The sequence below is a fragment of the Drosophila elegans genome, unplaced genomic scaffold (assembly GCF_018152505.1).
Source record: "Drosophila elegans isolate 14027-0461.03 unplaced genomic scaffold, ASM1815250v1 contig_208, whole genome shotgun sequence".
Lineage (NCBI taxonomy): Eukaryota > Metazoa > Arthropoda > Insecta > Diptera > Drosophilidae > Drosophila > Drosophila elegans.
Window position 1 is genome coordinate 10,660,351 of NW_024545578.1, and position 26,726 is coordinate 10,687,076.

At 37.4% G+C, this 26,726-nt stretch overlaps 2 protein-coding genes across 4 annotated transcripts in view; one reads left to right on the top strand and one right to left on the bottom strand.

The window, feature by feature from the left end:
- The first annotated feature begins 51 nt into the window (after positions 1–51).
- LOC108146709 (nuclear migration protein nudC) lies at positions 52–11,960 on the top strand. Its single transcript, XM_017272787.2, has 5 exons — positions 52–260; positions 335–618; positions 922–1,111; positions 11,224–11,621; positions 11,792–11,960. Exons 1-5 carry the CDS (start codon positions 186–188, stop codon positions 11,841–11,843), a joined length of 999 nt encoding a protein of 332 aa, XP_017128276.1. The 5' UTR covers positions 52–185; the 3' UTR covers positions 11,844–11,960.
- LOC108146710 (cell wall protein RBR3) overlaps positions 1,503–26,726 on the bottom strand; it is a 34,547-nt gene continuing 9,323 nt past the window's right edge. The window contains exons 1-4 of one of the 3 annotated variants that reach the window (XM_017272788.2): positions 21,653–22,175; positions 2,418–2,687; positions 1,912–2,314; positions 1,503–1,847 (exon numbers count right to left, since the gene is read on the bottom strand). In XM_017272788.2, coding sequence (XP_017128277.1) covers positions 1,819–1,847; positions 1,912–2,314; positions 2,418–2,687; positions 21,653–21,670 — 720 coding nt within the window. In that variant the 5' untranslated portion in view covers positions 21,671–22,175 and the 3' untranslated portion in view covers positions 1,503–1,818. Of the gene's footprint in view, positions 1,848–1,911; positions 2,315–2,417; positions 2,688–3,792; positions 4,169–21,652; positions 22,176–26,726 lie in introns of those variants that run through there. The other 2 variants (XM_017272789.2, XM_017272790.2) reach the window with 2 other exon arrangements.

Sequence of the window (26,726 nt, forward strand, 5' to 3'; positions counted from 1 at the left end):
CAAACATCGATAAGACCAATATTTTGAAAACATCGATGTGTCTCACCTTCTACGTGACAGCTGGTAACACTGTTTGTACATGTGCCGGGTCAACAGAAAAACTTCAGATAAAAAATCCAATCGAAGCGTCCAGAAAACAAACGAAAAACAAATTTAATTTGCCAACAGTACAAATACTCTCTACAATGTCTGCCGAGGAAGGAAAGTTCGACAATATCCTGTTGGCTGTGGCTGAAAAGCATCGCGGAGGCGTGCCCGAGGTAAAACAATAACAATGAGCTCCATTTCTTTGTTTCTGTTTTGTTTAATCATGGTGTTCTTTTTTATCTTGCAGTTCCTGGGCACTTTGGCCAGTTTTCTGCGCCGCAAAACCGATTTCTTCACCGGTGCCAAACAGGCGGAATGGGAGAAACTCCTGCTGGATGTGTTCAACAAGGAGTCCAAGTTGGCCATAAGCGCCCACAGCGAAAAGCTTAAGAGTCGCGAGGCCGCCCAACGTCAAAAGGACGAAAAGGAGCGGGCCGAAAGGGAGGCACGCAAAAAGGAGATCGACGACAACAAAATATGTGATATCACCGATGAGGAGGCAGCGGCCATCATCAAGGAGGAGGAGAACAAGTATGTGGGCTCATCTAAAGATAATTAACTTAAAGATCTGCATGACTCAGTCTAGAATTGTTGCAACAAAATCTGGGTCTTGCATATTTGTTTTTTTTTTCAAATTCGTATTTGGCGTTTCCTTAAGTTTTCTACGACTGTAAAACAAAGAAATCTTGAATCTCTAAGGCTAAAATTTAATGCTCTAATCTATATTTGCTGATGCTCTTGATATTCATATTTTAGTTGCGACTTTTGCTTTAGTAAATCTAATTAAGCCCTTTTCCTTTTTACAACAATTAATATAAATTTATTCTACTCTAGAAAACGACAGCAGCTACTGGCTGGCGCTGGTGGAGAGCCCGCTGCCTCGAATCGCGATGACATATCCAAGCCCATCGAAAAAGTTGACGATGAGACCGAGAAAGGCGAGCTGGGCAAGCTGCTACCAAATTCAGGAAATGGTTGCACCTTGGAAAAATACACCTGGACACAAACACTGCAGGAGGTGGAGGTAAGTCCGGTCATCCCCTTTTTTTCCATGTTGACCCAGTAGGTGTTGTCATGGTTATATAGTGAAAATCAGTGTTGCCAGCTCAGCTATCCAACTTAAATTAGCTTTCCATAGGAAAATAATAGCATATTTTAATGTTTATGGCACAAATTTGCGTTCCATCCATGTGAAACTCCACATTTGCACATCACAGTCTATTCTTTAATACCCCTTAAAAAGCGCCATTAAAACCTTCTAGAAGATGTCTATGAACACAAAGTTTTTTCTGCTATTATATTATCACCGCTGGTTGCTAGGCCGCAATTATCGATAAAAACCCCCAAGCTCAAGTCATTGACCTACCGGCAGGTGTGAGTCAGCAATCCTTCATGTACAATTATAAAATTCAATTTATTAAACATATCACAGGGATAAATAACTTAATTGCTAACCAGAAAGTACAGCATTATCCGATGCCAGGCGGCGATTCCGATCCGATCCGCTCCAGATCTAGTTCCTTGTATATTTCTCTGTCTCCGTAGCATAGCGCGCTTAATACTAATGAAATTTCCCAGCTTCGACTGACTCGACTCTCCATCCAAACAATCGTTTAATAAATAGCTTACACAACTAGCGCCAAGACGACACGATAACAATAATAATAATAATGGGGGACAAAGACAATACAATAAATAATAAACTAATTGGCTAGGCAGAAAGATTGAGTCCTAGCTCTTGGGCATGTCACGGGCGCGCACTAAAAAGTGAAATAAATATTAATTAACATTTGAAAGGATTCAGGGTTAGTTAGAATAACTTACTCTCCAGCGCATAGACCATTCCCATAATGAGCAGCATAAAGATGGTGCTCATGCTCACAATCAACACGGTGACCTGGCGTCCCCGATCGCAGAGACCGCGCTTCGGTTTCTTGGGCGGACCACCCTCCCCATTGACCATCGTGAAGTGCATGGAGCTGGCGATGGATACGGTGTCCAGGTCTTTGGTTTTCACATACTGCAAATTGGGATCAACATCTTCCGGCTGGCCCTCGATGGCGATCACCGCATCCTTGCCGCTGGCGAGCGTTAGGTTGGCATTGTAGTTGGACGACGAGGGATTGCTGGGCATCAGCATCTTGTTGTGCCGCTCCTGCTTCTTGTGGATCTCCGCAAAGCGTTCCAGATTCGCTGCCGTCAACAGCAGTGAGCCGGAAGCAGCGCTCTGTTTAATTGGCATGGAAAGAAGAGAATGTTTGTTGAGTCACGGAGTCTCGGAATGGTTTGGCTCGCCAGAACCGGAGCCTGCGTGGGCTCGTCTTACTCACCCGTGTGCTGTTGTTGCTGTCGCTGGAGCCCTGCGAACTTCTCGATCCCCGCTTGGCGGCCGCCAGTACTGCTGCCGCTGCTGCGGCCGTCACTGCGGCACTTGTATTATTGTTGTTAGTATTGCTACTGTTGCTGGGCGAACTACGTTGGTTCAGGGTGGGCGGATTCGAGTGTGATTTGTTCGAGGACTTGGAGGAGCTCGCCGAACTGATGGCCGAGCTCGAGGAAGAGGCCAGCGAGGCGCGGGGAATGTGCCAATAGTCCTGCATCTGTAAGAAAAAGAAAGACAGTTGGTTAGAGTCTATTTTGACTGGTAAATTAGATAATATATCAATTATCTCAAAAAGATTTATTGATTTTATCAAAATATTTGGTTTATATACGAAGAAAGTTAGCCAATTTCCTAATCTACTTTTGACTGAAAAGTTACAGAATATTATTAAACGTTCTAATCTTCTAGTTTTAAATTGTTATACTTGTAGATCACACAAATTACGGGAAAATTGTAATTGTATAGTTAACTCATAAAATAATAATAGAAATTATATAGTCATTTTTAGTTTAGGTTTTGTATAAAGTGCTGTTTTTATTTAATTCTCCGTTTCCTGCTGATATACCCCATACGAAAAAGAGTATGTCTTAGCAACCAATCTGGTGATCGTGTCACGATTTCGTACATCCGCTCTGCTCCAAAATATCTGTGCTACACATTTATGTCTTCCCTAGCCCCTGTTCTCTGCTCCCCTATTCCTGGCACTCGTTGGTGCTAGCGTCAGAAGAAATCCAAATCCAATATACAAAACCTGAACTTTCGAGTTGTCTTTCGGCTTGTCTTTGTTTTGCATTTGTTGGCAACTTGTTTGATATTTATGGTCTCTGGTCTTGGTTGGCTAAAAGCCTGATTTGTATTTATTATTAATTCGGCTAGTCGACAATTTTTTTTTTTTTTTTTTTTGGGCAAGCTTTTATATTTCGGGCCTTTCTCTTTAAATGGCTCCGGCGATTGTTTGGCTTTGACGTAATTGAGGCAATCAATTGTCCTCCCAATAATCATAAGAATTCTATTAAATTTAGCTATATCACAAAAGTTGCAATTCGAGTTTCTGCCTTAAGTCTTTTGTTTGCCTTTGCTGTTCGACTTTTTTGTGTGTTTTATGTGTTTTGTGCGTTTGTTTTACACAGCACAGAAGTTAATAAATTTGTTTGTGCTGCTTCTTGGGTTTTATTTATTGTAAATATTATTTAGGCATGCGGAAGTCTTATCACTCGTTATTGATTCAACTTGATTGGCCAGTTTTCGATTTGTTTTTTTTCTGAACATTGCGTTATTTTTGGTTTACTTTATGTGTCGCCTGGCGCTGTTACTTTACTTACTTTTGTTAATTTGTAATTTTCTGTTTGTTTTGTTCTCGGGATTTCTTTGATTATTACAGTAATTTATCACACACACAATTTAAGTTAATTAGTATCACAATCTGGAGTATTTTTAAGCAGAGTCTCGCTCCGGTTGTCAGTCTCTTTAATTAGGATTTTATGATGTGTATAATTTATTTAAATGCGGCTCGCGAAACACTCAGCTGATCAGGCAGGCTGCTGTTTGTGGAAACCGATTCGATTCTCTTGGCGATTATTTAAGTGGTGGTCTACTCCTTCCTTCGTCTCCTCACGACTTCTTCTCACAGCGAAGAACTTTTTGGTGCGCGTGTCGCCAAACAGAACCGATCTAAACGGCCTCAAGAATCGAACTGAAGCGAGCTTAGCTGCTAAGTCGGGCTCACAGGTAAGATCTCGGGTCGCCTGAGATCTGCCCACCTGGGCAGAGACGTGACGTCGCTGTCGGCGTCGACAGCGCGATGCGCAAACCTTTTCGAGTGTAAGTGTTTGTTGTTGCTGGCTTTCTTGCCGGATTTTGCATGTCATAACATTTCGACGGTTCTCGCTTGCTGCCACAGTAGTCACTCAAACACTAATTACACTTTTGAGCAATTTGATCTTAAGTCTGAAGAAGAGTTTAATCGTTAAGTCTTATGAAGAATTTAAATAAAAACCAAAACCATTGTCATTGACATATAGTTTTTAAGTTTCATAACTTTCATATATTTTAAAGGAAATTCTTTTATCCTTAAAACCAATTACTTTTAGAGAGAGCGTACTGTAGACATCTTTATACAGCTCGTGACGATCGGCAACTTTTTCTCTCTATACTTTAGTTTCGATGTTGTTTGATGGGTTTGTTGCCGGCTTTGATGTGTGGACTGCTCGCCTTGGATTGATCAGCTCATCAAGTGATTTGCCTACTTTCTTTTGAGTATTCTTTTTTTAGCTTCTCGCCCTTCTGCTCATTAAGCTGCAATTTGTTTTTTTGCTGGGTATTTCTGATTCTCCAGCTCTTCAGTGAAGGGCTCTTAATCGTTTTTGGCGTGTGGGCGTTTTCTAGATCCGTTTCGGCGGCCCAAAAATTGAAGTTTGATTGCGGGAAAAACCTAATTCTATTTTAATGTTATCTTAATTAAGGGCAAACCTTGACCACCTTACAGATAGCCCCGCCCATTTGTTGTACCATCGTTCCCAGGTTTCATTAATATTTGATTAATACGTTTTTCATTGTTAAATCAACGGTTTATGGTCTTATAAATAATATGACCATTATTTAAATGTCTTTAAGACTATATAAGCAAGTCTATTTTTGGTCAATTTGGAATTCTAAGAAAGCATTTAACGTCAAAGATCCTAACAAAAGCTTTATATTTATTAATTAATCGATTAATAAATGTGAAATTTGAAACCTAAGTGGGGATGTACAAGTTTACTGCTAGTTCCTAATCAAGTTTTCTTTTACATGTATTTTAAATTTGCATTTGATTATCGATTTGGATATAGAATATTCGGAAATCCATTTCTGACTATTGACTCAATGAAAATACCGATGAGTCAACAGAAAACATAGCTAAGATTTCCATTAATAAATTATGGTTTTGAATATGCCCAAAATGTTTGCGTTTCTCTTGGCGGAATTCGTTAAACAAATTGCCAAAAATCCCCCAACTATTGTTTTTGGCTTCGGATAGTCGTCATCTTATCATATTCATAGTCATATTATTATACCATTAGACTTATAACGCCCTGTGGGAATTGGTTGAGTAAACAAGTAATGGCCAAAGATTCCCAACATTTCTATTACAAATTTGTTTGCTTTGGGTTAAATCGGAGAGGTCCATCTGTCATTCTCGGTAGCAAAAGGCAACAAATGTTTCTAATTTTTTGCGCCCATAACTTTTGTTGCTTCGTTTGCTGTCGAGCATCTTGTTATCACCTTTTAAGTGAGACAAGTGAGTGGCCTGCCGCCAGATCCAACAATGTTTTTTGGGGTATTCTCGCCGCCATTTCGCTTGTATGGGTGAAGTGCTGGCCGAGTCTGGCCGATTTAATCAGCGGAGAGTTGACAAAGATTACCTGACACTGCCAGTTACCAGAGCAGTGGCAATGGACTCCGGCGAACGCGAATCGCATTAGCAACAAAAATATAAATCAAAAGAGAATCAGGCGGCGTTTTGGAGATCACTTAAAAGGCGAAGATTGAGGGACGTCGCCACTTGAAGCGATGGGATGACGGCGAATGGGAGCCAAACACTTGCTATAGATCGCCGGTCGAGCCATTCCGAGACATTCCCCCAATAGAATCAACAACATTCACCGCACCACACAGCGAAACCCAAAGATGCCAAATAAAACCGAAGACAAACAAACGGCGATCTTTTTTTTTCATGCATACAATTAAAAATGCAAAATAGTTGCCAGTGACGGCGATGACAAACGGACGAATCTTACGTGCCCATCGATTTCTGTTCCATTTTGGGTGACAACAATTGGGATTAAACAAAAAAAAAACACAAATATTTGTGAGAATTAATAATTTTGTCGTCGTAAACGGGGAAATCCCTTGGAGCTATCTGGATAGATCCGTTGACGTCTGCCACGCTTATTTGTGTGGGGCCTGCGGACACTATTTCACTGATTGCCGCTATTAAAGCTTAATTTTCGTATAGAAAACGTTTTTGGTATTCTGCCTTCGAGGGGTGTATTTTATATTCAGAATCTTAAGTCAATGCAGAATTCCATGCGAAATTCTTGAAAGCTTGACTCACTCAACCGCCAAGCAAGCGGAAATACTAAATAAATTTCTCGTTGTTACCTCATCACATAAGAGTATTACGTATCGGATCAATATACAATTCATTTTATATTGCCAATTTCGCCTGATTCTAATTGTAGGTTATATAAGTGAAACTGATATTTTATTTGTCCGTTTCACACCTGTTCAGCTTATAAAGCCTCTTAATGGGTTTCTCCTATAAATCACACAACAAAGAATTTAACCTGACAAAGCCTTTGAGTAAATTAACCGCTTTTAAGATCCGTTTTCAGTTTCCTGGTAGAGAATTTGTTATAAAGATCAGGTCAAGAAGCTCCAGAAATAACTATTGTCTTGATTTATTCGATAGTTCAAAGTATCCCAGATCTACGATTAGTTTTCCCCGAAGTTTGGCTAATTTTACTTCGATTTAGTTAATTTATTAACATGGTGTCAAAATAAATTATCTAATATGCAAATAAAATATGCAAATATTTTACAAATCGATAAATTTGTTAAAAGCCTTTCAGTTTTTCGAAACATTTATCAACTTATACAATGTAAAGAACAGATAATTTAAACTAAATTAGGGAGGTTTTAAAAACTGGCTTACATTTTCAAAGCTTTCAAATACCTAATTTGAGTCTCATCTACATTTTTCATCTGTTCTAGAAACTTCTTTACATTCTGCTGTGTATTTAATTTATGGAAAATCCATTCAAGATGACAGTTTCAGTTCTAGTCACATCAAAAAGATCTCGTTTCTCATCAAAATTAAAGTCTAGTCATATCAGAAAAGATCTCGTTTCTCACCAGAATTTAAGTCGAATAGAGTTCATTATATGGGATATCCCCCGAAATTGACTAGGCTAACCGGATAAAGTTTTCAGTATCATTTGTTTTGTAATCCGCTTATGGCGCAAACAAATGGCTACCAGATCGATCTCTCAAATCTGATTTACCATGCAAATGTCAATACGGATTCTATTGTACCCACTCGAGAGCTCATTGTACGCCGCGTTTTTTGAGGCATGGGGGATTGGATCGTAGCAGAGTGGAGTGGAGCGCCGTTCCCAATAGGAACTAGTTTCAGATTTAAACGCAAAACAATTCTAAATGGAAAGGAATAAAAAAGAATTTGCCACGCTCGATTTTGATTCCATCTCCCATCTCTGTTTTGAGTTGTTTAGGGGTCCACTCCACTTCTGACCACAAATAAGTCAAGTTTAAGCCGCTTTTAATGAGCTGGCAGTAGGCACTCGTAAAGATAAACTTTAAGATCAGATTTAATTAAATATGTTTATATTTAATTTACTTTCTTAAATAGCATTTGTTTGATATATAATAATAATATTTAATATTTAAATATATATGTTTGATTTTTGATTTTTTCTAACTATGTTATATTTTAAACGCCTCCCAAACCTGCATACCATTTTTTCGGAAGCTTGAATCTTTCATTTTGATATTTAAACAATTCTTTAAAGATATATCTAGAAATTTGAGTTTCCGACAAGTCACTGTACCCCCACCAAAGTTCCTTGGGCGACTCAGCTGTTTTGTGTGATAACATTATCGAATACAAAACACTCCGCAGATACACACTTCTAAACACTCGACTCCATCAACAAGCTAGTTTTTTTTCGATTTTTATTTTGTTTAAATGGATGGTCTGTTGTTTCTACGCTACTTTTGTTGTTGCGACCGTTCTTTTTTTTTCCTATTTAATTTTTTTGGTGGTGCCTGGCACCGGATCGCATCTTTTAGCATAAATTATTTGCGGCTAGATATTTAAAGAAAATGAAATGCTGTTCAAGTTTTATAGAATTAATCAGCTGCGGCACCAGATGAAATAGCAACAAATAACACTTTAAAACGGCAGCAGACAAAGATGTCTTTCACTTTACAGAGAAAGATGCGGGGCGATTTGGTTTAAAACTCTGCAGATTTGAATGATCGATTAACTGGTTGGCGATTTAACTTGCAGCCGACCAGCAATACCATTAACATTGGTCGATTTGCATAAAATCGCCCACTGTCAGACGATTCGTCTGCGATTCCGCTCTCACCTGGATAAGTGTGCCAAGTCTCGTGCTTTTTTCTTATTTTTTTCCACTTTATTTCAGCCGTCGTCGCAGTCATCAATATTTGTTATTATTCATTAATTCATTCACGACACCTTTTATGCTCGTCTGAACTCAAAAGCGAACTCTGACTTTGACTGGCGGTGACTCTTCAGCTTTGTGTTTACCTTTTTGGTGGCACAGCTTCATTTTCATACCTCATATTTGGCTGCGAGTCTATTGTTTTTCCTCTAACCGCAGCATTTGCATGAGTGTCCCACCTGTTGAGGTGATTTAATGGCCGTTGGTGTCTGCGAGTCTGCCAACTTTTGATTTGTGTAAATTTCCTAGTTTCGAGCATAGAGTTCTTTGATTAGCTATTTGCATAACCTTCAGCGATGCAGAATGGGTTTTGTTTTCAAGTCTGCGAGTCCCTTGAGAAAGCCTACATTTACTTAATTAAATTTATACAATCCCCAAACACAAAGTCACACATTCACATTTAGGCATTTATTAGATTGTTAGTCCCTTGATAAATTTGCCTTTCATCTTTGATTTCTTAATGAAGTTTAATGTGGAATTCTGCTTATGCTTCCGAACAAATAAAAGTAAATAAAAAAATCGCCTAATGAATTTTAGCTGTTAAAGTTCTTAATTTTGACAAATTTGAAAATGTATTCCCATTGAACTACCACAATTTTTTTTATTAAACAATTAAATAAGTTGACAAACTAATTACTCCTATAAATGTACGAATTACATTTTCTACTATAAAGCAAACTAAAAGAAATATAACTAATATACTCCCTTTCAAATTCTTTTACCTCAAGGTCAACTATAAACTGTGAAAAATTATGAAAAGTATATACCTTTCTTGCGGAGTAATCAGACCTTTGCAAGAATTATAGCACTGCATTACGATCGTTTCCCATTGACTTTTTCTGTTGCCAAGTGTTTAACTCGACGCTTTGCCCTCGTCTCCAGATATTTTTTCTTATTCTGACTCTACGAGGCTATTTTTGTTGCTGCCTTACATCCGCGTACGATTCAATGCTTCCAATTGACATCCGCTTCAGTTTCAGCTTTTGACACATTTTTTTAACGGTCGTTCGGTGATGAAGATGCCACCCACATGAGCTGTGATCTGTGAGCTGTGATCTGCAAGCTGTGATCTGCGAGCTTCTGTTGGCACGAGCCGCGTGCTCCGAGGAGAAGAACTCAAAGTGCTACTACCTTGGCTGACTGCCCACACGAATACCCCCCACAAGATAGTCCATAAACTATCATGAGCCGAACGAAAGCGTCCTTGGTTCGATGCGGCGTCGTGAGATTTAAATTAAAGGCTTACCTTACCCCTCATTGTTTCTGCCACATGCGATTCGCTAATTGATTGCACAGCCAGTTGTCTAATAACTCTGGCTTTAATTATGCTGCGAGCTAATGGGAAAGGTGTTAATGTATGCATGTATCCGTGCGATTTATAATTAATGGCCAGCCGTGGCACATAATTCTAGACGCCAGTGTAATTGCTGTGAACTTGGCCAAGCAGGCATATAAATCCAATCTGCAGGTTGCTTCACTTCTTTACACAGCAATAAAGTTATGATTATTTTAGCTCAAGGAACTCATATTTTATAATCTACGTGACATTGAGATTTGCATTCCTTGTAATTTGTTACTTTTTAATTCTTATGTTACGTTTAAAATTTGTAGAGATTTTAAAGATTTCTTACAAAATAAATAATAAAAAAATATTGCTATTTATTGCTATAAAAATGATAAAATAAAAATTATCTTTATCAACAACATAACAAATTTGTTGTAGATTAATTTAAACAAAACTAATAAGATTTAATATGCGATCTTGCCTCCGATAAATGTAATTTTCAATATAAATGCAAAAATCGATTCGATCTGTAAAAATCTCAGTGAATTTTTCTGTGTAGCTGTTGCAACCTGTTGAGCGACATTCTTGAGAGCTCTGAAGAATCGATGTTGACTCCCTTAACCGGACCTGAAGAACCGCTGTACGTCCTTGAACTGGCAGCTGAACTAAATTCCCGTTCTACATTGCGTCCTTGGACAAAGGAAGACTCGATCCGTTGATCTGGTGAAGGGCAGATCGGTTAGCTGTGATATGATCGTTGGATGGTTGGATGCAGAGACGTGCCCCTGCAGTTGGTTATTTATAGAGATCGTTATTAGCTCTTCAAGGTTGTGCAATGACCAAAGCAAAGTCTGGCTAAAGAATCTCCGTAGATGTACACACACATCCGATCATTAATCACTAGACCTGCCACTCAAAGCTTGCTTACATGAAGATCCCCTGAATAATCCCATTCAATCCACTCTACTCTAGTTTGATAGTCATTAACGGACTGGCTTTTGCATTACACAAAGAAAAACTATTGAAAGAAACTTTTTTAAATAGCTGAGTAGAATCTTTTAGAAGTTGTAAAAGAATAGTTGATTTTTAATAGGGAGAATCATCAAAATTAATTTTTATTGCCCCCAAATTTATCTGTAATAATGATAAAAATAAAATAAAACTAGAACTTTGAAAATTAGACCCCACTCATCAGAAAAACTTAAACCTTTTTGTTTCTGCAGCTCAAGATTCCCTTCAACGTGTCATTCGCTCTGCGAGCCCGTGATCTGGTGGTCAGCATTGGAAAGAAGACGCTGAAGGTGGGCATCAAAGGTCAAGAGCCCATCATCGATGGCGAGCTGTGCGCCGAGGTGAAGCAGGAGGAGTCCGTGTGGGTCTTGCAAGACAGCAAAACCGTGATGATCACCCTGGACAAGATCAACAAGATGAGCTGGTGGAGTCGCCTGGTCACAAGCGATCCGGAGATATCCACGCGCAAGATCAACCCAGAGTCATCGAAGCTTTCGGATCTAGATGGACAGACACGCAGCATGGTGGAGAAGATGATGTTCGATCAAAGGCAGAAGGAGATGGGTCTGCCCACCAGTGATGATCGCAAAAAGCAGGAACTACTTGAAAAGTAAGTATAGGAGAACAGCAAACAAATTTTTGCAAACCGCATAAAGTGGTGTACTATTACTAGAACTTTAAGGATTTATATCTGTAAATGTAGATTTAAAACAAGTTGTACATCTGAAAGTCATGTATTTCTTGTGAACAGACTTTACTGAATTTGTTTTCTCTTTACAGATTCCAGCAGCAGCATCCTGAGATGGACTTCTCCAAGTGCAAATTCAACTAGTTCAACATTCTCAGCTTAACCAGTATAACTTTCGCTTTCTCACTGTTTCACATTTGAAATGTGAATTCTTCTTCATTTTTCCAAACACACAATAAACTAATGCAAACGGTATAAAAACAATTTGTTTAACTTAAAACATTTAAAACAAAAAAAATCCCATCTTAAAATATTTCAATATGTTAATACCGATTGGTTAGTGAAAGCCAAACAGCAAAAACAAAAAATCGATCATCATACCAGGAGGATGATATGGAGGCAAAGGCTGGATAAAACCAGCTTCATCTTCTGCAAATGTTCGGGGTAATTTCTCGTGTTTTATAGCTACCTTTTAAACTGAATTTAAATTGAATTTATTTATTGGAGCAGAACATGATCGTGGAACTGGATTGAAGGAATTCCTTTACTTATCTTTAACGGTTCTGGGTGCTGAGCACTCGACTTCATCTGGGTCCACACCCAAATCCAGATCAGTATTTCTCAGTAGTTCTCTGGGTCAATGATCTGATAAATTTTGAACTTGTTTACTAAGTCGATCATAAATTTATTGTGTCTGTCCTAATAAATAGTTAATATGTTGATTTGGCAAGCGTTTGCTTTGTATCATTTGTAAAGTGCTAAGCAATTTTTGAATGGCTACGACTAATTTGGCAACTAATTGGTTGTTTTGCCTTTAAAGTTTCTGTTTTGCGTATTTTATTTGCCACGCGCCATGGTTTTTATATTCGAGATGAAAGCGTGACACGCAGTAGGTTTATTTATTAAATATATAACTTAATAAAACTGAAAACTAAGTAATTAGTTCACCTTTATAAAATCTTAGAAGTATTTTAAGACCTAAAAAATATATTAAAAGGAAATTATTAAACTCTCAAATGCTTTTTTTCAACAGATAACAAAAGTCAAATAATTTATTTGTTTATGTAGTCAGTTGACCATCTCTAGTTTATAAAAACTAGGGACAAGTAGAGACATTTGATACGCCCCGTTTAGTTGTTAATTCTCGTAGCTCATTAATTAGATAAAACTTATTTCGAACCGTGTTTAACAAACCGTAGACGAAGAGGCAGTCGAACAATGCCAGCAGGGCCTAATTAATTAATGGTTTCCCCATCGCAATGGGGTGGAGGCCAAAGGAGATGGCTTTGGGATAGTAATCCCAACTAATCATCTTTTGTGTGGGTGGCACTGTGTCATGCGATCATGCAGTATGCCTTACTTAATTAATTACCAATTAATATCATAAATTACTGTCAGTGCGAACAATATAAAATTCTCATTGTGGGGGTCGAGTGTCCGCTAATGGCCAAAAATAAATTGTAACAAATTGTTTGGCGAGAGGGCGAAAACGGTCAACAAGAACAAACAAATATACAAACAAACAGAACCCCAAGCAGAACCGGATTTTTGGTTCGAACTTAAAATGTGGAATTTTGTTTGTTATAAATTGGAAAGTACAAAATGCTTTCGGTTTATATATCCGCTTCGATTTCTGCCTGCCAATTAGAAGACAACCGGTTGATAAATATCCAAGGGGAAAGAGAAAGCCCACCGCTAAATGTGGTTAGATAATTTGCCAGCTTTTCTGCATCCAGAATGTGAGTCACTGCCCGCGCGATTAGGGGGAAATTTAGTTTGACCGCCCTGGGCGACCCATTATAATAATATTCCAGGCCGCAGTCAGGCTCTATAAATAGCATTTTTATTCAAATCAATTGAACTGTTAAATGACGCACGTGATGAATGTGCCTTGTCTGGCCAGCGCTCTGTCCAGCAGAGAAATCAATAAATATTAAATGTATGAAAAAAAGCAAATCAACAACAATGGGGGGGAAAGGGAGCCATAAATAATGAATCCGGGTGCCTGGTTCTACTGCTGTTTCTGCTGTTCTGTTGAGTTTTTATTATTATTGTTTCGACAGCCGTAAATTTTTGGTAATTTTGAGTGTTTCCCACATCTCAAACGCAAGCCAGCAGCAGCACACACGTACACGTACACTTATGCCACAAATTATTCCTTTGGGGCGTTCGTTCTCAACTGCTTGACGGTCGCGTGGGCCAGTCTATTTTTTGTTCCCAAACCATTTTTTTATGCTGGTAATTGCGGCACATTTGTTATTTTTAGCCATTTCGGCTCGGGTTTCGCCCATTAACTATAGCAGTTGGATTTTGGGGGAGAAAGGGTGCGGGATCAGGGTTGATGGCTCTATTGTAAAGGCAGCGTCATGACGGTCACGCCTCATAAATTCGTCTAGACTCTGGCTCAGACAAAAGACTTAGGCAACGAACTCGCTTCGAAATCTCTGACCCGCTGGAAAGTTTTTCGTTGCTAGGCTAAAGAAAACGCCATTGTGGGCATTAACTGTGCCCACTTTGAAGGTCAAGCTTAAACTGCAGTCACAGCAGCAATAACTGTATGTAACCGAAAACTCAAATAAAAGACCCGCCCAATATATTAACCCTTTGCTTGAAAAATTTAACAACAATTTTAAGCAAGCTAGCAGAGATTTTTTATTAAATTGGTTTGGAATTTTTTTTTGGTTCATAAAAATTAATATTATACCTGTTTTAATTTATTATATAAATAAAATGTATTCATAGGTTTTTTCATTTATTTTTTAATTTATTTAAATGTCACTGGAAAAAGTAAATGCCATAAAGAATGTGGTTAGCAGAAATTGTGCGTTTAATTAAATCTCCATTGTGTTCAGTAAAGCTTAAATAAGTAATCAACAAACGGATTTCCCTGACTGAATCAATAAATTAAGTTTAACTTTTTATTTTAAAAATTTTAGTACATTTATTTTGCATACTTTTCCCTAAGAGGGTTAAGGTTTTTCAGATCAGAGAAGGGAATTCCTCGCCGTTGCGCCGCGTTTCTGGGTGCGCTTGGCTGGAGGCTCGAACAAGACTTGAGCTTTACTCTGAGTAGGCTCCACATCACTGGTGACGTTGGTGGGCTTGTCACCCGACGCCAATGAACCGTGGAGTGTCGGCAGCTGTTGGCGGTGGGCATGGCAATGTCTTGGCCGGGTCTTGAGATGTGCAGACAGTCGCCGTCGCAGGCGGAGATTAATGTGTTTGGCTTATGGCCATTACGTTGCCCGTTTCGTCAGCCGATCATTCAAGGGTTCTAAGCTTTGCATGTCAATATATGGATATATATATCCGGCTGCGTTCCCGGACCTGATTCATGCTGCAGTTGTTCTGCTTATACATACATATTTATTTTATTTTTTTTTTTTGCCACTGAAGTTGCCTTCACTTTTTGGCTGCCATTGCCTGCAGGAATTTCCAATTAGCTTTGGCTATCGGGCAAATTGTTTGCCGGCCTGCTGCATTTGCATATCGGGGTGCTGCGCGATTTATCGTTGCTATTAGCATTAGCTGGGTTTTTGGTGGATGGTAAATTACGAGCTCTACCATCTTGTATTTTGTTAAAGTTACTGCTGCATGACATGGGAAATAAAACGTACGTTTATATCAATGGGACATCAAAAACATTGGTTATTAAAAACAAATTTTAGTATGTTATCAAGCGCTAATAAAAAATGTCATAAATTTGTTCATCTAATTGTAACCTTGTTAAAGTTACTGCTGTTTGCTTTGGGAAATAATCCGTATATGAACGGGATACCACACAAATTGGTTATTAAAAACAAATTTTAGTATGTTATGAAGCGCTAATAAAAATTTTTATAAAATTGTTCTTCTAGTTCTTTGTTTCCCTTACGCGAATTTTCCGAACATTTTCTTAATCTGTTTCAGTGTTTCTTGTTGCCAACTGCTTGAGTCTTGGCCCAAATTATTTTATTAGCCAGCGGTATACGGCAGCTGTTCCACCGTTCACCGCTTTGATAGTGATCTATTAATTGACCATTTTTGGCGAATTATTTTGTTTTTTTTTAAAGTCTTTGTTTTCGGCTTTATCTTTTGTCTAAATTATGACTAATTTAATGGTATTTAGAGTGCGGGCGACGACAAATTTATTGCCGGTTTTCGCAGTGGGTATTAAGTGAAAAAAATGGTTTGTTTTTAAAGCTTATAATATAAGCTGCTCATATGGGAAAGTATTCTATGGCTTTTAGCTTGACCAAAATACATATAATTAATTTTCTGCGTCCTCTTTTGGATAAATGACACATTCCCATCTTCCCCAAGATTCATTCAGAATATTCCCATGACTCAGTTTAGCTCGACTTCCTACTAGTTGATTTGGTACTTAATGATAAACAAGCCGAAAAGCAATGTTTGTCCAGTGGACGTCGTGGGTGGTCGACAATTATTCATTCAAAAGGGAGAGAAGGGGCCTGGGTATATGGCCATATAATCAAAGTTATTAATAACACAGCAATATCATTTGTTAGACATTTTATGAATTGCTGTTCTTTATGCTGTGTTCATCACCCGAGAATGTTGTGTGAAAGGCAGAAGAGCAATCAGAATGATGATGATGCATCTGATTGAGGGGATTACAATCGTGAATGGGCTTAATGCATAGATAACGGACAATTAGAGAATGATTTCACTCAATTAAACTTTGAAACGAGGAAGTTCTTGTCCAACATAGTCGAGCTAACAAATTGCATAAGTTAATTCTAACTGAGTCTTAATTGCATAATTTCTTATGAACATAGCTATTTTGTTATTTGCCAGCTCATCGAAATGCAATTAAAAGAATCTTAGTCTGAATTCATTTATTGCTTCTGCATAATGTAGCGATTCTTTTTGTGCTGGATTTAGGTCCGAAAAACTTTTCAAGTCGTTTAATGTAAATTTTTGTAAAAGATAATCATACTTAATTTGTTAATCATAGGCATTACTTCACTTTTGCCTTAATTATTGTGATTTCTTTTCGTTTGAATTTATTTCAATTTTCTTAACACGTTTTGGTTCGTTTTAAAACTTGTTAATTTCTGTCTTACATTAAATCGTTGGGCATTTTATGATGATTTTAGTTTTATTAGCTAATTAATGGATAAGCTTTCCTGTCCCCTTCAATTAACGTACTACCGAAAAGGGCGAAAAGGAGGGGCTGTGCACTTCCATAATAATTCACACATCTCGTAAGTTAAATATAAAACAAAACTTAAATAAAGGCTAAAAAAAAACCAACAAAAAACTGTCATTAAAGTTGACATGGGAAGTGCCCCGAGAGGCAGGGGATCAGAGTCCAAACATAAGGGGGATGTAAACAAGTGGAATACTTAACCCCAGACAGCCTCACTGTTTAAATTCCAGGGCGTGATAAATATTTATTTTGTTTTCACCGTACTTTTCTATTGACTTTAACAGCTTCAACATAGATTGGTGATAGTGATGGAAAAGTAACATTTGTTAAAACATTTAGTAATGGATACAACATTTTGTAATTTAGGTAATTCAAAATTGTATTCACAATTATATTCCTACATTAGTTATTAAATAAGTTAAAATAAAAAAGAAGTTTAATTGGTTGACTTATAAGAAACCTTTTCTTATAATAACCCAAAGGTTAAAAATAAGCTATCACTTATTTGAAATTACATTTTACCCAGTATTTATTCCATTTAAATTAATATTTGAACCTATGCTTAAAAGTAATGCAAATACTACCCATCACTAGTTTTCAATTACCTGGAACCCGTAAAAATAAAGCCAAATAGCCACTATTTGCAAAGCTCTCTCGCAGAACAGCTGATCGTCGGCCCCGCCCCTTCACATCCACCTCCCCCTGCGAGCGCCCATTGCTGCTTAGCGTGTTCATGCAAATTTGACCTTGACACAATTTCGTTTCATAACAGAAAAGCAAACAAATGAGCGAGGGAGGTACACACACATGAGGGGTATGGGTATGCTTGTGAGTGTGACGGCGGCGACACACATAAAGAGACAGCAGCAACAACTACAACCAAAGAAGTGTAGTGGGTGGGGGGTGGCAAGGTGGCGGCGGGAGGAAGCAGGTGAGATGGAGACACAACTCGTGTAATAACTCAACCTCAAGTGCGGGCCAACTAAAACAACAAAAAATTGAATCTTCATTTTTTTGCGGTTTTTGCACTGAAGAAAATCTTTTTTAATCATTCTTTTAAACTTGTTACATAGTAATTATTCTTCATAAACTAAAGTTCTCTAAATTGGTAGCTATTACAGTATCTTGATCTTTTCTGGTGTCAGATTTTGTTAATATTTAACTTTATATTAAGATATTTATTACTTTTGAGTGCCTTCTTTAATATAGTTTAAATTTAATAACATAATAATATTATTCATAAATTGCTAATTTCTAATTAAGTACAAAAACTAAGAAAAAAAAATGTATGTGCACAATACAAGAACCATAAAAATGCATTATTTTAAAAATTATTAAAACTTTTAAGTCGTCAAGCAAAAAAATTGAAAACATAAAACCCTTAAAGTGTAAACCTAAAAAAAAAACCTAATCAATTTTTTCGCAGTGTAGCCGCCGTCGTTACACCTCACTAAATTGTCTGTTGTTCGCCGGCGGCATTCACATGGCCAAAACGGCTTACGAAAACTATTTTTGTTTTAGTGGCAAGAAGTCAAGTCTGAGAATTGCATGCTCTGAACTTTGCCAGATTTCTGGAGGGGAAGAGGGAGGGGAGGATTCCGAGGTGCGGGTGCGGAGTTGCACAAGCGGCGAGGTGCGATGAGCATGCGATGGGGAGCACTCATTGGAAATTCTAGTGCTAATAATTCGGGCCGGACTTGATCCCAGGCCTGGGGTCAGGTCGAATCATCTCACGATCGTCGATGGTTATAGCGCAAACCTTTTTGCTGATCCCCGAGATCTCTGCGATCTGATCAAAGGGGAACTCGCCGACAAATTTTGAGTCATGTTCGGTGCCAAAATGGCTGGGATGGCTTTAACAGAAAAACAGAAACCCAAATCGAGACCTCCTCTGAACACAATGAACTTCTAATTAATATCAATTTGGTCGGATTTGTTTTTGCCTTTCCTTCAGAGCGAAAATTTTAATTTCTATTATTAATTAGTTAACACATTTCGTGCATTAATGAAGGAGCTCTGAAAGCGACTCATCGATGGCACGTGGAAGCATTTTTTATCGTTCCCCCATAAATATGCACATATCTATGGCTATGGCCTAATCCCCCGTCACTCCATCAGTCCCCCAATCTACTGGGAGCACATTCTTGGCCGGATTTCATTCTTTAAGCGGACACCTTGTGCCAGCGATTTGCATGAAATAATGAAGGTGGGCAATTAACAGATTTCGCGTGTGGCAGTTGACACTAGAGGCCTTCTGAAAGGAAGCTGATTAGAAATGTTGAAGGCTGATTCAAAAATTTGCATTTCAAAATGGTTCGACACAAAATTAAAGATAAACAACTTATGGCTTCGCTATTTTGTTGGTAAGTATTTAAGAATGATTTAAATCGTTATAAAAATAAAATACTCATTAAGTGTAAATAGAAAAGCACAAAAATATACTTTATATTCACATTAAATTTAGTTATTATTAAAACGATATGCAATAAATAAAGATTTATGTTATTTAATACATTTTAATTATAGATAGGTATATACAATTATTATGATTTCTTGAATAATTTTTTTATTTATGTGCGCTTACTCAGCGCCTTATGCAATTCATTAAAATTAAATTGAAATAATAAAACATATCTTTTAATAGTTAACCTCAATGTATCATGTAATATCATTATCAATCTTAAATCACTTTACGACTGCCATAAAGAATTTGAAATAGTTTGCATTCTTAAGTCATAAAGTCAATGAACACTTCGACTGTTTTAGCAAGTTAGTTAAAATTAAGAGCAAAATTGGCCTTACCACTACCCAAGCTCAAGCTTAGGTTTTTGTCATTTCTCATGTTCTCAGATCAGATTAAATTCCAACATCTTTTTAACAACTTCCTTCCACTTTGATCTATGTTTTTTATTAAGCCACCCCTAATTTGAAATTAACTTCAGCTGGCAGCTGCTTAAGTAATTTTTCGAAAGTGAAAATGCCAGAACAAAATCGGTTTTGGATGCCAAATACCAAATCCGCTTTGGTTTCAGTTATTATCCGAATTAAAGATCAGTCCCCGTACAAAAAAGGAGACTCTCCAAAATGTTTATTTGTGTATCTCTTACACAATAATAAATTATAAAGATTTTTTGTGTGCTTTATGTGCTACCAAATTGGATGCTTGGTTGCTTCCCCATTCTTTTGGCTGGATTTTTACGTGGGAGCTGCTGCTCTTTTTGTCGTGTATATATGATATTGTCAAATCTGAAGTGGCAAATTCGACAAAGTGAAGGGAGAACTGTCTGGGAATGCGATCGACTTGATTGAGTCGAGTGTTCGCTCTACTCTGGTGACACGTGTCCCATGAAATTTGGCCGTAAATTGTATATAGCTTCCGTCGCGCTATCGAGCTACCTCCGCTTTGACTTTAAATAGAATTTTGGTATTAACTCAGAAATTAAACAAAATTGCATGGCTGAGCAGAAATTGCCCAACAGTTAACATTTACTTTGGCTTTTCTGTGCGTTTTTTTGTTAGAGAATTCTGCACAAGGTTATCAAACACAAACACCACCGAAGCCAAATTGAGTGCAATTAAAGTTTGCATTGAAAGCCGCCGAAAAATTGCTTCTCTTTAACAATTTTAATAACCGAATGCAATTTGCAGTTTCTTGTGTGCCTGTTTGGGTTTGTATCTTTGTGTTTAAGCTCTCAGGCACGTTTTCAGCTGAACAAAGTGCAATAAAATTTAGCAGGGCAGAATTTAAAAATGTTAACTGTAAAGCGATTACAAGAACTCATTTCTAAGGAACATAATGGAGTGGCTGAGGTTGGGTTTTTAATTTAATTTGATTGGGTGCTAAGTGAATAGAACTAAACTACGAGTGAACTTAACAAAGAGATTGGAAAAAGAACAGACGAATCAAAACATTTGGTTCTGCTTAAATGTATTTCTTATTCACATTTTATAACCAACATGATTTGTTTAATTTTAGAATTAAATTAGAAATATTTAATAGATCTCATTCTTAATTAATGTTTAATATATTTAATTCAGAAGAACATTTTGTCTTAAAATATTTAAAACATACTGAATTTTATCGAATTATTATTAAAAAATTTTCTTGGGTCTACGATAAAAATTGGAAGTAAATATTCTTAATATATTTTAGGTATAACGTTTTTATGAAATCATAACAAGCAAAATAAAATAAAATATATATATATAAAATATATATTATAAAATAAAGCAGTCATAATCTAAGTTTGTATACAACATTTTGCATTATTTTTAATACCACCAAAAATTTTACGCTGTATTAACATTAATCTTTATTCAGCAATTTGGCAATAATTCGCATATAGAGATATACATTTATTTTAAGCCAAAGCAAAAGATAATATCAAAAAAATCATCAAAAAATGCAATCTGCCTGTTGACCAATGCACTACTTAAAGAAAATATTATATACAGTATGTCGCGAAATTATGATGAATGATGCGGTCGGGAAAAATTTGCAATTGGCAAAGTCGGACAGACAACGGGTGAAACATAAAAACAAACTGAAATAAATAAGGAGACAAATACAGCGAAAAACAAATTGTAAACACGTTTTTGAGCCATTGCGGTGAGCCGCCTTGCATTAATGGGCCAAGGGGCGTGACACTTTTTGGCGGCACAAAAGACACGCCGCCAACTTGTCACGCACATTTTGTTGTTGCCGTCTCTTAGCCTAGTTAACATGTTAAAGTTGCAACAACAAACGAAAATAACAACAAGCGTATAAACATTTTTTTGGTAGGATAGGTTTGTCATTTACCTGCTTGGGCGCATCCATTTTTGACCAGGTGAACGAAAGTGTGAGTGGGAGATATGATCGAAATTCAATTGGTTTTATTTTTGGGTTTTTTTTTCGTATATCTGGTGGCTTCGATTGGGCTACTTTGAGTTTATTTTTAAATTGAAGGTTATCAGTGTCACTTTGGGTTTTTTTCGATTAGTTTAAATTCAGTTTGATAATTTCGATACTCGCTATTTCTAAACTCGTTATCGCTCGATTTCGTTATCGATCACTTTCAACGCAGAACAACGCAAACGCAAAAATTTTGAATTGACAATTTTTCAACTTGTTTGTGTGATTGCCGTTTTTTCCGTTCGCCGCCACAACTTTGAATCGAATTTGGAAAAGATTAATTTTCGCATTCACTGGAAAACTTGTTCGATGTTCGAAGCTTTTGGCGGTTGTTGGTAAATGTAGCTCAGTTTTCTATAGCTTTAACTTTAACTTTAACTCTAGCTCTGAAGGCGCGTGCACACTCCGTTGCGGCTGTGCTGAGACTAACTGCGACGTCGGCCGCCCGACGCTTCAAGTATTAAGAAAAAAACTACATTAAACATTGTTTGCTTTGGGGGCCTGCACACACCGACACAAAAAGCATAGCGACACACACCACACACATACCACACACACACGTACACACACACTCAGGCTGGGGGCTACAATTTGTTGGCTGCTCGGCCGATCTGAACTTTTGTGGTTAATGCCAAAAGTTGGCTTCTGCTTAAGTGGCCGAAGAAGCTGTGCCGAAGAAGCTTCCCGGGAAGTGGGCGTGGAAGTGGGGTCAGAAGTGGTCTAAGGCTGACAGAGAAACTACCAGTACACCTCGAAAAATTATGACAAATATGATTTTATTACAAAAAAAAAATGTATATAGCTGAGATATGTATCTTTAAGTACCTGAATCAGAAAACATTTTACACTTCATGCTTTACATTTTTAGTAACAGTAAATCTGTAACAATAGATTAAAAATAAAACTTATTGTACAGCTTTTAAGTTTAAATGTAAAAGTATTAAAATATTAAATAAATATTAATCGTTTTAAAAACCTTCAGAGTTAAATAGTAATATTTCCTATGGTAATAACAAACGTTTATATGTTGAATAAAATGTTTTCATATTTCAAAACATGATGTAATTTTATTACGTAAAATTAATTAAAATATTTAAATAAAAAATCATTTTTTAGTGTATCTGCATTTGAGCTTTGCTTCATCGAAGAACAAGATATAAAATCAAGGTCACTCGGGCTTCCGTTTCATTCAATGCGGTTTATTCGCTCTGTATATCCCATCTTTTCTTTTTTATTTGAATTACTCTGTGTTATGTAATGCAATTTTAATTGATCATCTTTCGCGCGGAGCAGGGAGATTCCCCTTTGCAAGATTGTTGTTTGCGGCGAATTGTGAAATTGTGTAAACTTTTTTCGAAGTCTTGCCATTCAGCACGTACACAAGAGATAGACGAAAAAAAAGAGGGAGATGGAGAGAGCAGTGCCGGCAACGACCTTGACACATATTCGCCGCCGAAGTCAACGACCAACGAAGTTGGTTAGGAAAACTCGTTACTGTTGTTGCCCCGGCTGTTTTAGCCAGGTGAGTCACGTGGAAAAAGAAAGGAGAGATGGCGATAAATGAAGAGAGAAAAAGAGACATCAGTAGAAGGGGGTAAGCAGGTGATTTTTGGGCCATGAACTTGAATTCGATGGGCTTTTTGGGTGAACAAATTGAAATAAAAACCTAATAATGAAGGTCATATTTGTTAAGCCGAAAAAATAGATTGAACAACAGCCTTATGGCATTTATACATCTGTGGAATACTTCAAAAATATTTATTTTTGAACACTTGTTTCGTTTTTAATAAGGTCTAGACGGTATAAATATGATTAAAAATGATTGTACTATTACAATTTATATTTATTTAGATGTAAAACGTGTTTTACCATTAATGTGTAAAATGCATAAAAATAATAACCACAAAACAATACACTTTTTAAATTTGTTAAAAAAAGTCAGCAATTAGCTATACACATTATATATTCAAAATAAAAGACAATATCTTTAAAAGATAATGACTAACCAAATTGCACAATTAAAAAAGCATTTAAAAATCAATAAAAAAAAAACATTATTAAAACATTCTTTTGAAAGAATATGTAGTTTTAAGCGGAACGTGTTAAAAAAAACGTGACAGATAAGGAGGATACCAAAGCCCCATAAAAAGATTTATGTTTGGTCGTTAAGTGATCAACGGTTGTAAATATAAATATAGAAATGTTCAAAGATTTAGATATCACAATTACAATTCAGAGCTTTGTAAAAATTATGATATATTAAATGGGCGTGGTAAATTTAGTTTTTATATTAACAATGGCTATTAATCAGCACCGCTATATTAAAAAATATTTACAATACTCAAATGTTCAAGAAAACAAAAGAAATCTGCGTTTCGTCAGCACAACTGAGTATTAATTCACATTTCACCAGCTTGGTAATAAAGTGTCACATTTACGCTTCAAATCTGATAAATTTTGGGAACTCCGCCTGCATATTTTATTTAACTGATTTTTATTGTGTTGCCCCGTTGGCGATGGTCAGTTTTTTTTTTGTTTGGCAATGACGGGGCAAATTTTCCAGGCCAGCAGCTTTATCCCACAGTTCAAAACAATAAAAAAAACCCCTGCATATCCAGATACCTGTAGTTTGCTATTGAGCCAGCTCTCTGGCCGGCTTAAACGGTTCGGTTAGCATTCAGTTGCAAATTGCTGCTAATTTCCACCCAAAATATTTACACCGCCGCACAATAGCGGCGAAATAAGAGAAAATAAGTGGATCAAAGCTGGCCAAGAACCTTGGTAATGCGAAACGCTTGAAATGCAAATTAAAAATAATATTTTCCCTGCCTCTCGGCGAGGTCTGATCCCAGACGGGGGTCTGCCATCTAGAGTCTAGAGTCTAGAGTCTTAGACAAAGTGTGAGATCGCTTGACAAATGCTAAAAGAGCCTTGGCAGCGACTTACCAACTAAACAGCTCTTGGCCAGCTGAGCTGGCTATGACTTTAATTACAGTTATTCGCGCTAACGGTGTCTGGGCTGACATTTGCATCGATGGCTTGAATTGATCGAACCAACCCAAGTGCAAAAGTCAAGATTTCCCGGGTGGGAGTTTGAAATTAAGCCGAGGTTTGTGCATAGCTTAATACTTGTTAGTATGAAGATATATGTATCATTTGCCAGTGGCTTACAGAAAACTAATCAAACCTCTAAGAGCTTTTGAAAAGCCTTAAATACAATTGCTGCCATAAATCAGTTTTTTATGTTAATAAATGTAGGAATTAGGAATAAACCAGAAGAGCAAGAACAGAGAAACACACGGAGTGGACGTCAGTTCTGACAACACAGAGAGAGATCGCTAATGTATGCGTGCGTTTAACAGATCAAGAGAGAAAAACTCTAATAAAGTCAGTTGATGCCGAAATCTCACGCTAGGCAGTCCACAGAGACACACTCCACTTTGTAAACTCGTTAAAGTTTAAAACACCACACAACACTCAGTTTGTAATTAACTCAAATATATAATAATAAATAAAGCATTAAAATAATAAAACTACGTCGTCCTGGAAGTAATTCGCACTAACGGAACTCCCGGGGCCACAAATTTGGGGGCTCAGCCGGAATATTTGGAACTATTACAAACCTAAGTCACTAAACTTAGTTAAGTGTTAAAAACCTAAGTCTCTAAACTTAGTCGTGTGGTAAAAAAGTGGAAAAAACTCTGTGAATTGTCGTTGCAGACAGTTATAAACTAAAGCAAGTGTGCTGCGCAAAAAAGAAAGACAACAAATTTGCAAAGCAGGGCAGCGTGAGTGAAAACGAGACGGCGGGTTTGCGCATCATTCGAGCAGTTGTGAAATTCGTTTTTGGCGCAACGAATGAAAGAGGCAAGAAACTGACAAAGAAGGCGATTGAACAGCGAGTGCCATTCTGGAGGCAGCGTAAAGACTTTGTGGTGAACGTCAACAAGCGAGAGGCAGGATCGTTGGCGGTGGTCATCTGGACAGGGTGGAGGGCGTGGAGCGGAAACAGTGGCAAGCGGATCGCAGAAGTTGTGCGTCAGGAGAGGGCGAGGACACGGGCGTCAGGAGGCTGGTCAAAGCGAAAGAAGGAAGACATATCTGGTGAGGCAGCGAGAAGAATCCAAAGCTGTATTAGTGACACGGCGAGAAGACATTTCTGATGAGGCAACTGTACAAATCCAAAGCTGTATTGCTGGGCTGGTGAAAGAAAACGGTTGAAGAAATTTGGTGAGTGACAGAGATAACATCGAGAGGCGAGACAAGATTTTTTGCAACTTGGCTGGCAGAAGGCGCTGTGCCAGAAAAGAGAAGTGGAGAGCAGCACTGACCAATTTTGTTTTAAAGACCTCTTGTTGGTCTAATTGGAGAGTAGGAAATAATTTGAAATTTAACAGATTGCGTGCCTGCAGTCGGACTGTTGTGTCAACAGCTTAAGTTAACATAGTATTAAGTTTGACATTCATTTCACATTAACTTAGAGTAAAGTAAAGTACAGTTTACAGTTTGAAAGTCCAGTATATATATAAAAAACTTAACTTTGCCGTGCAGGCGGATTTGATAAACATTTTTGTATTTTATAAGCACTATATTTTATATCCTTATATTCTATAATTATATTTAAGTAAAAATGAACAAGCAAGAGATTTTGGCACTGCTTGTGGCAGAATTGCGCGCTAAGTTGTCAGAGCTAGGTCTTAGTACAACCGGAAGAAAAGGCGAATTGCAAAACAAACTACTTGCTCACTATGGTTTGCAAACTGATGAAAACGATGAAGTTGCGATTGAAGTGGATGATGATGAGGATGGATCTTTTACATCAGTGAATTCAGACAATTACCAGGCAGGTGCAGGTGCAGGAAATGGTGCGCACAGGGAAAATCGAATTGTAAGCGAACAGAACAGTCGAATTGGAAATGCGAACACAGGTAGATCGTGGTTTACATTAAAGGATGTAGAGGGGAGTGTGTCACAGTTTTCG

Excerpts from the sequence above, each read along its gene's own strand:
- LOC108146709 (XM_017272787.2), top strand. The coding sequence starts at position 186 with ATGTCTGCCGAGGAAGGAAAGTTCGACAATATCCTGTTGGCTGTGGCT. Across the intron at positions 1,112-11,223 it reads AAACACTGCAGGAGGTGGAG|CTCAAGATTCCCTTCAACGT; the intron begins GTAAGTCCGGTC and ends TTGTTTCTGCAG. Across the intron at positions 11,622-11,791 it reads AAGCAGGAACTACTTGAAAA|ATTCCAGCAGCAGCATCCTG; the intron begins GTAAGTATAGGA and ends TTCTCTTTACAG.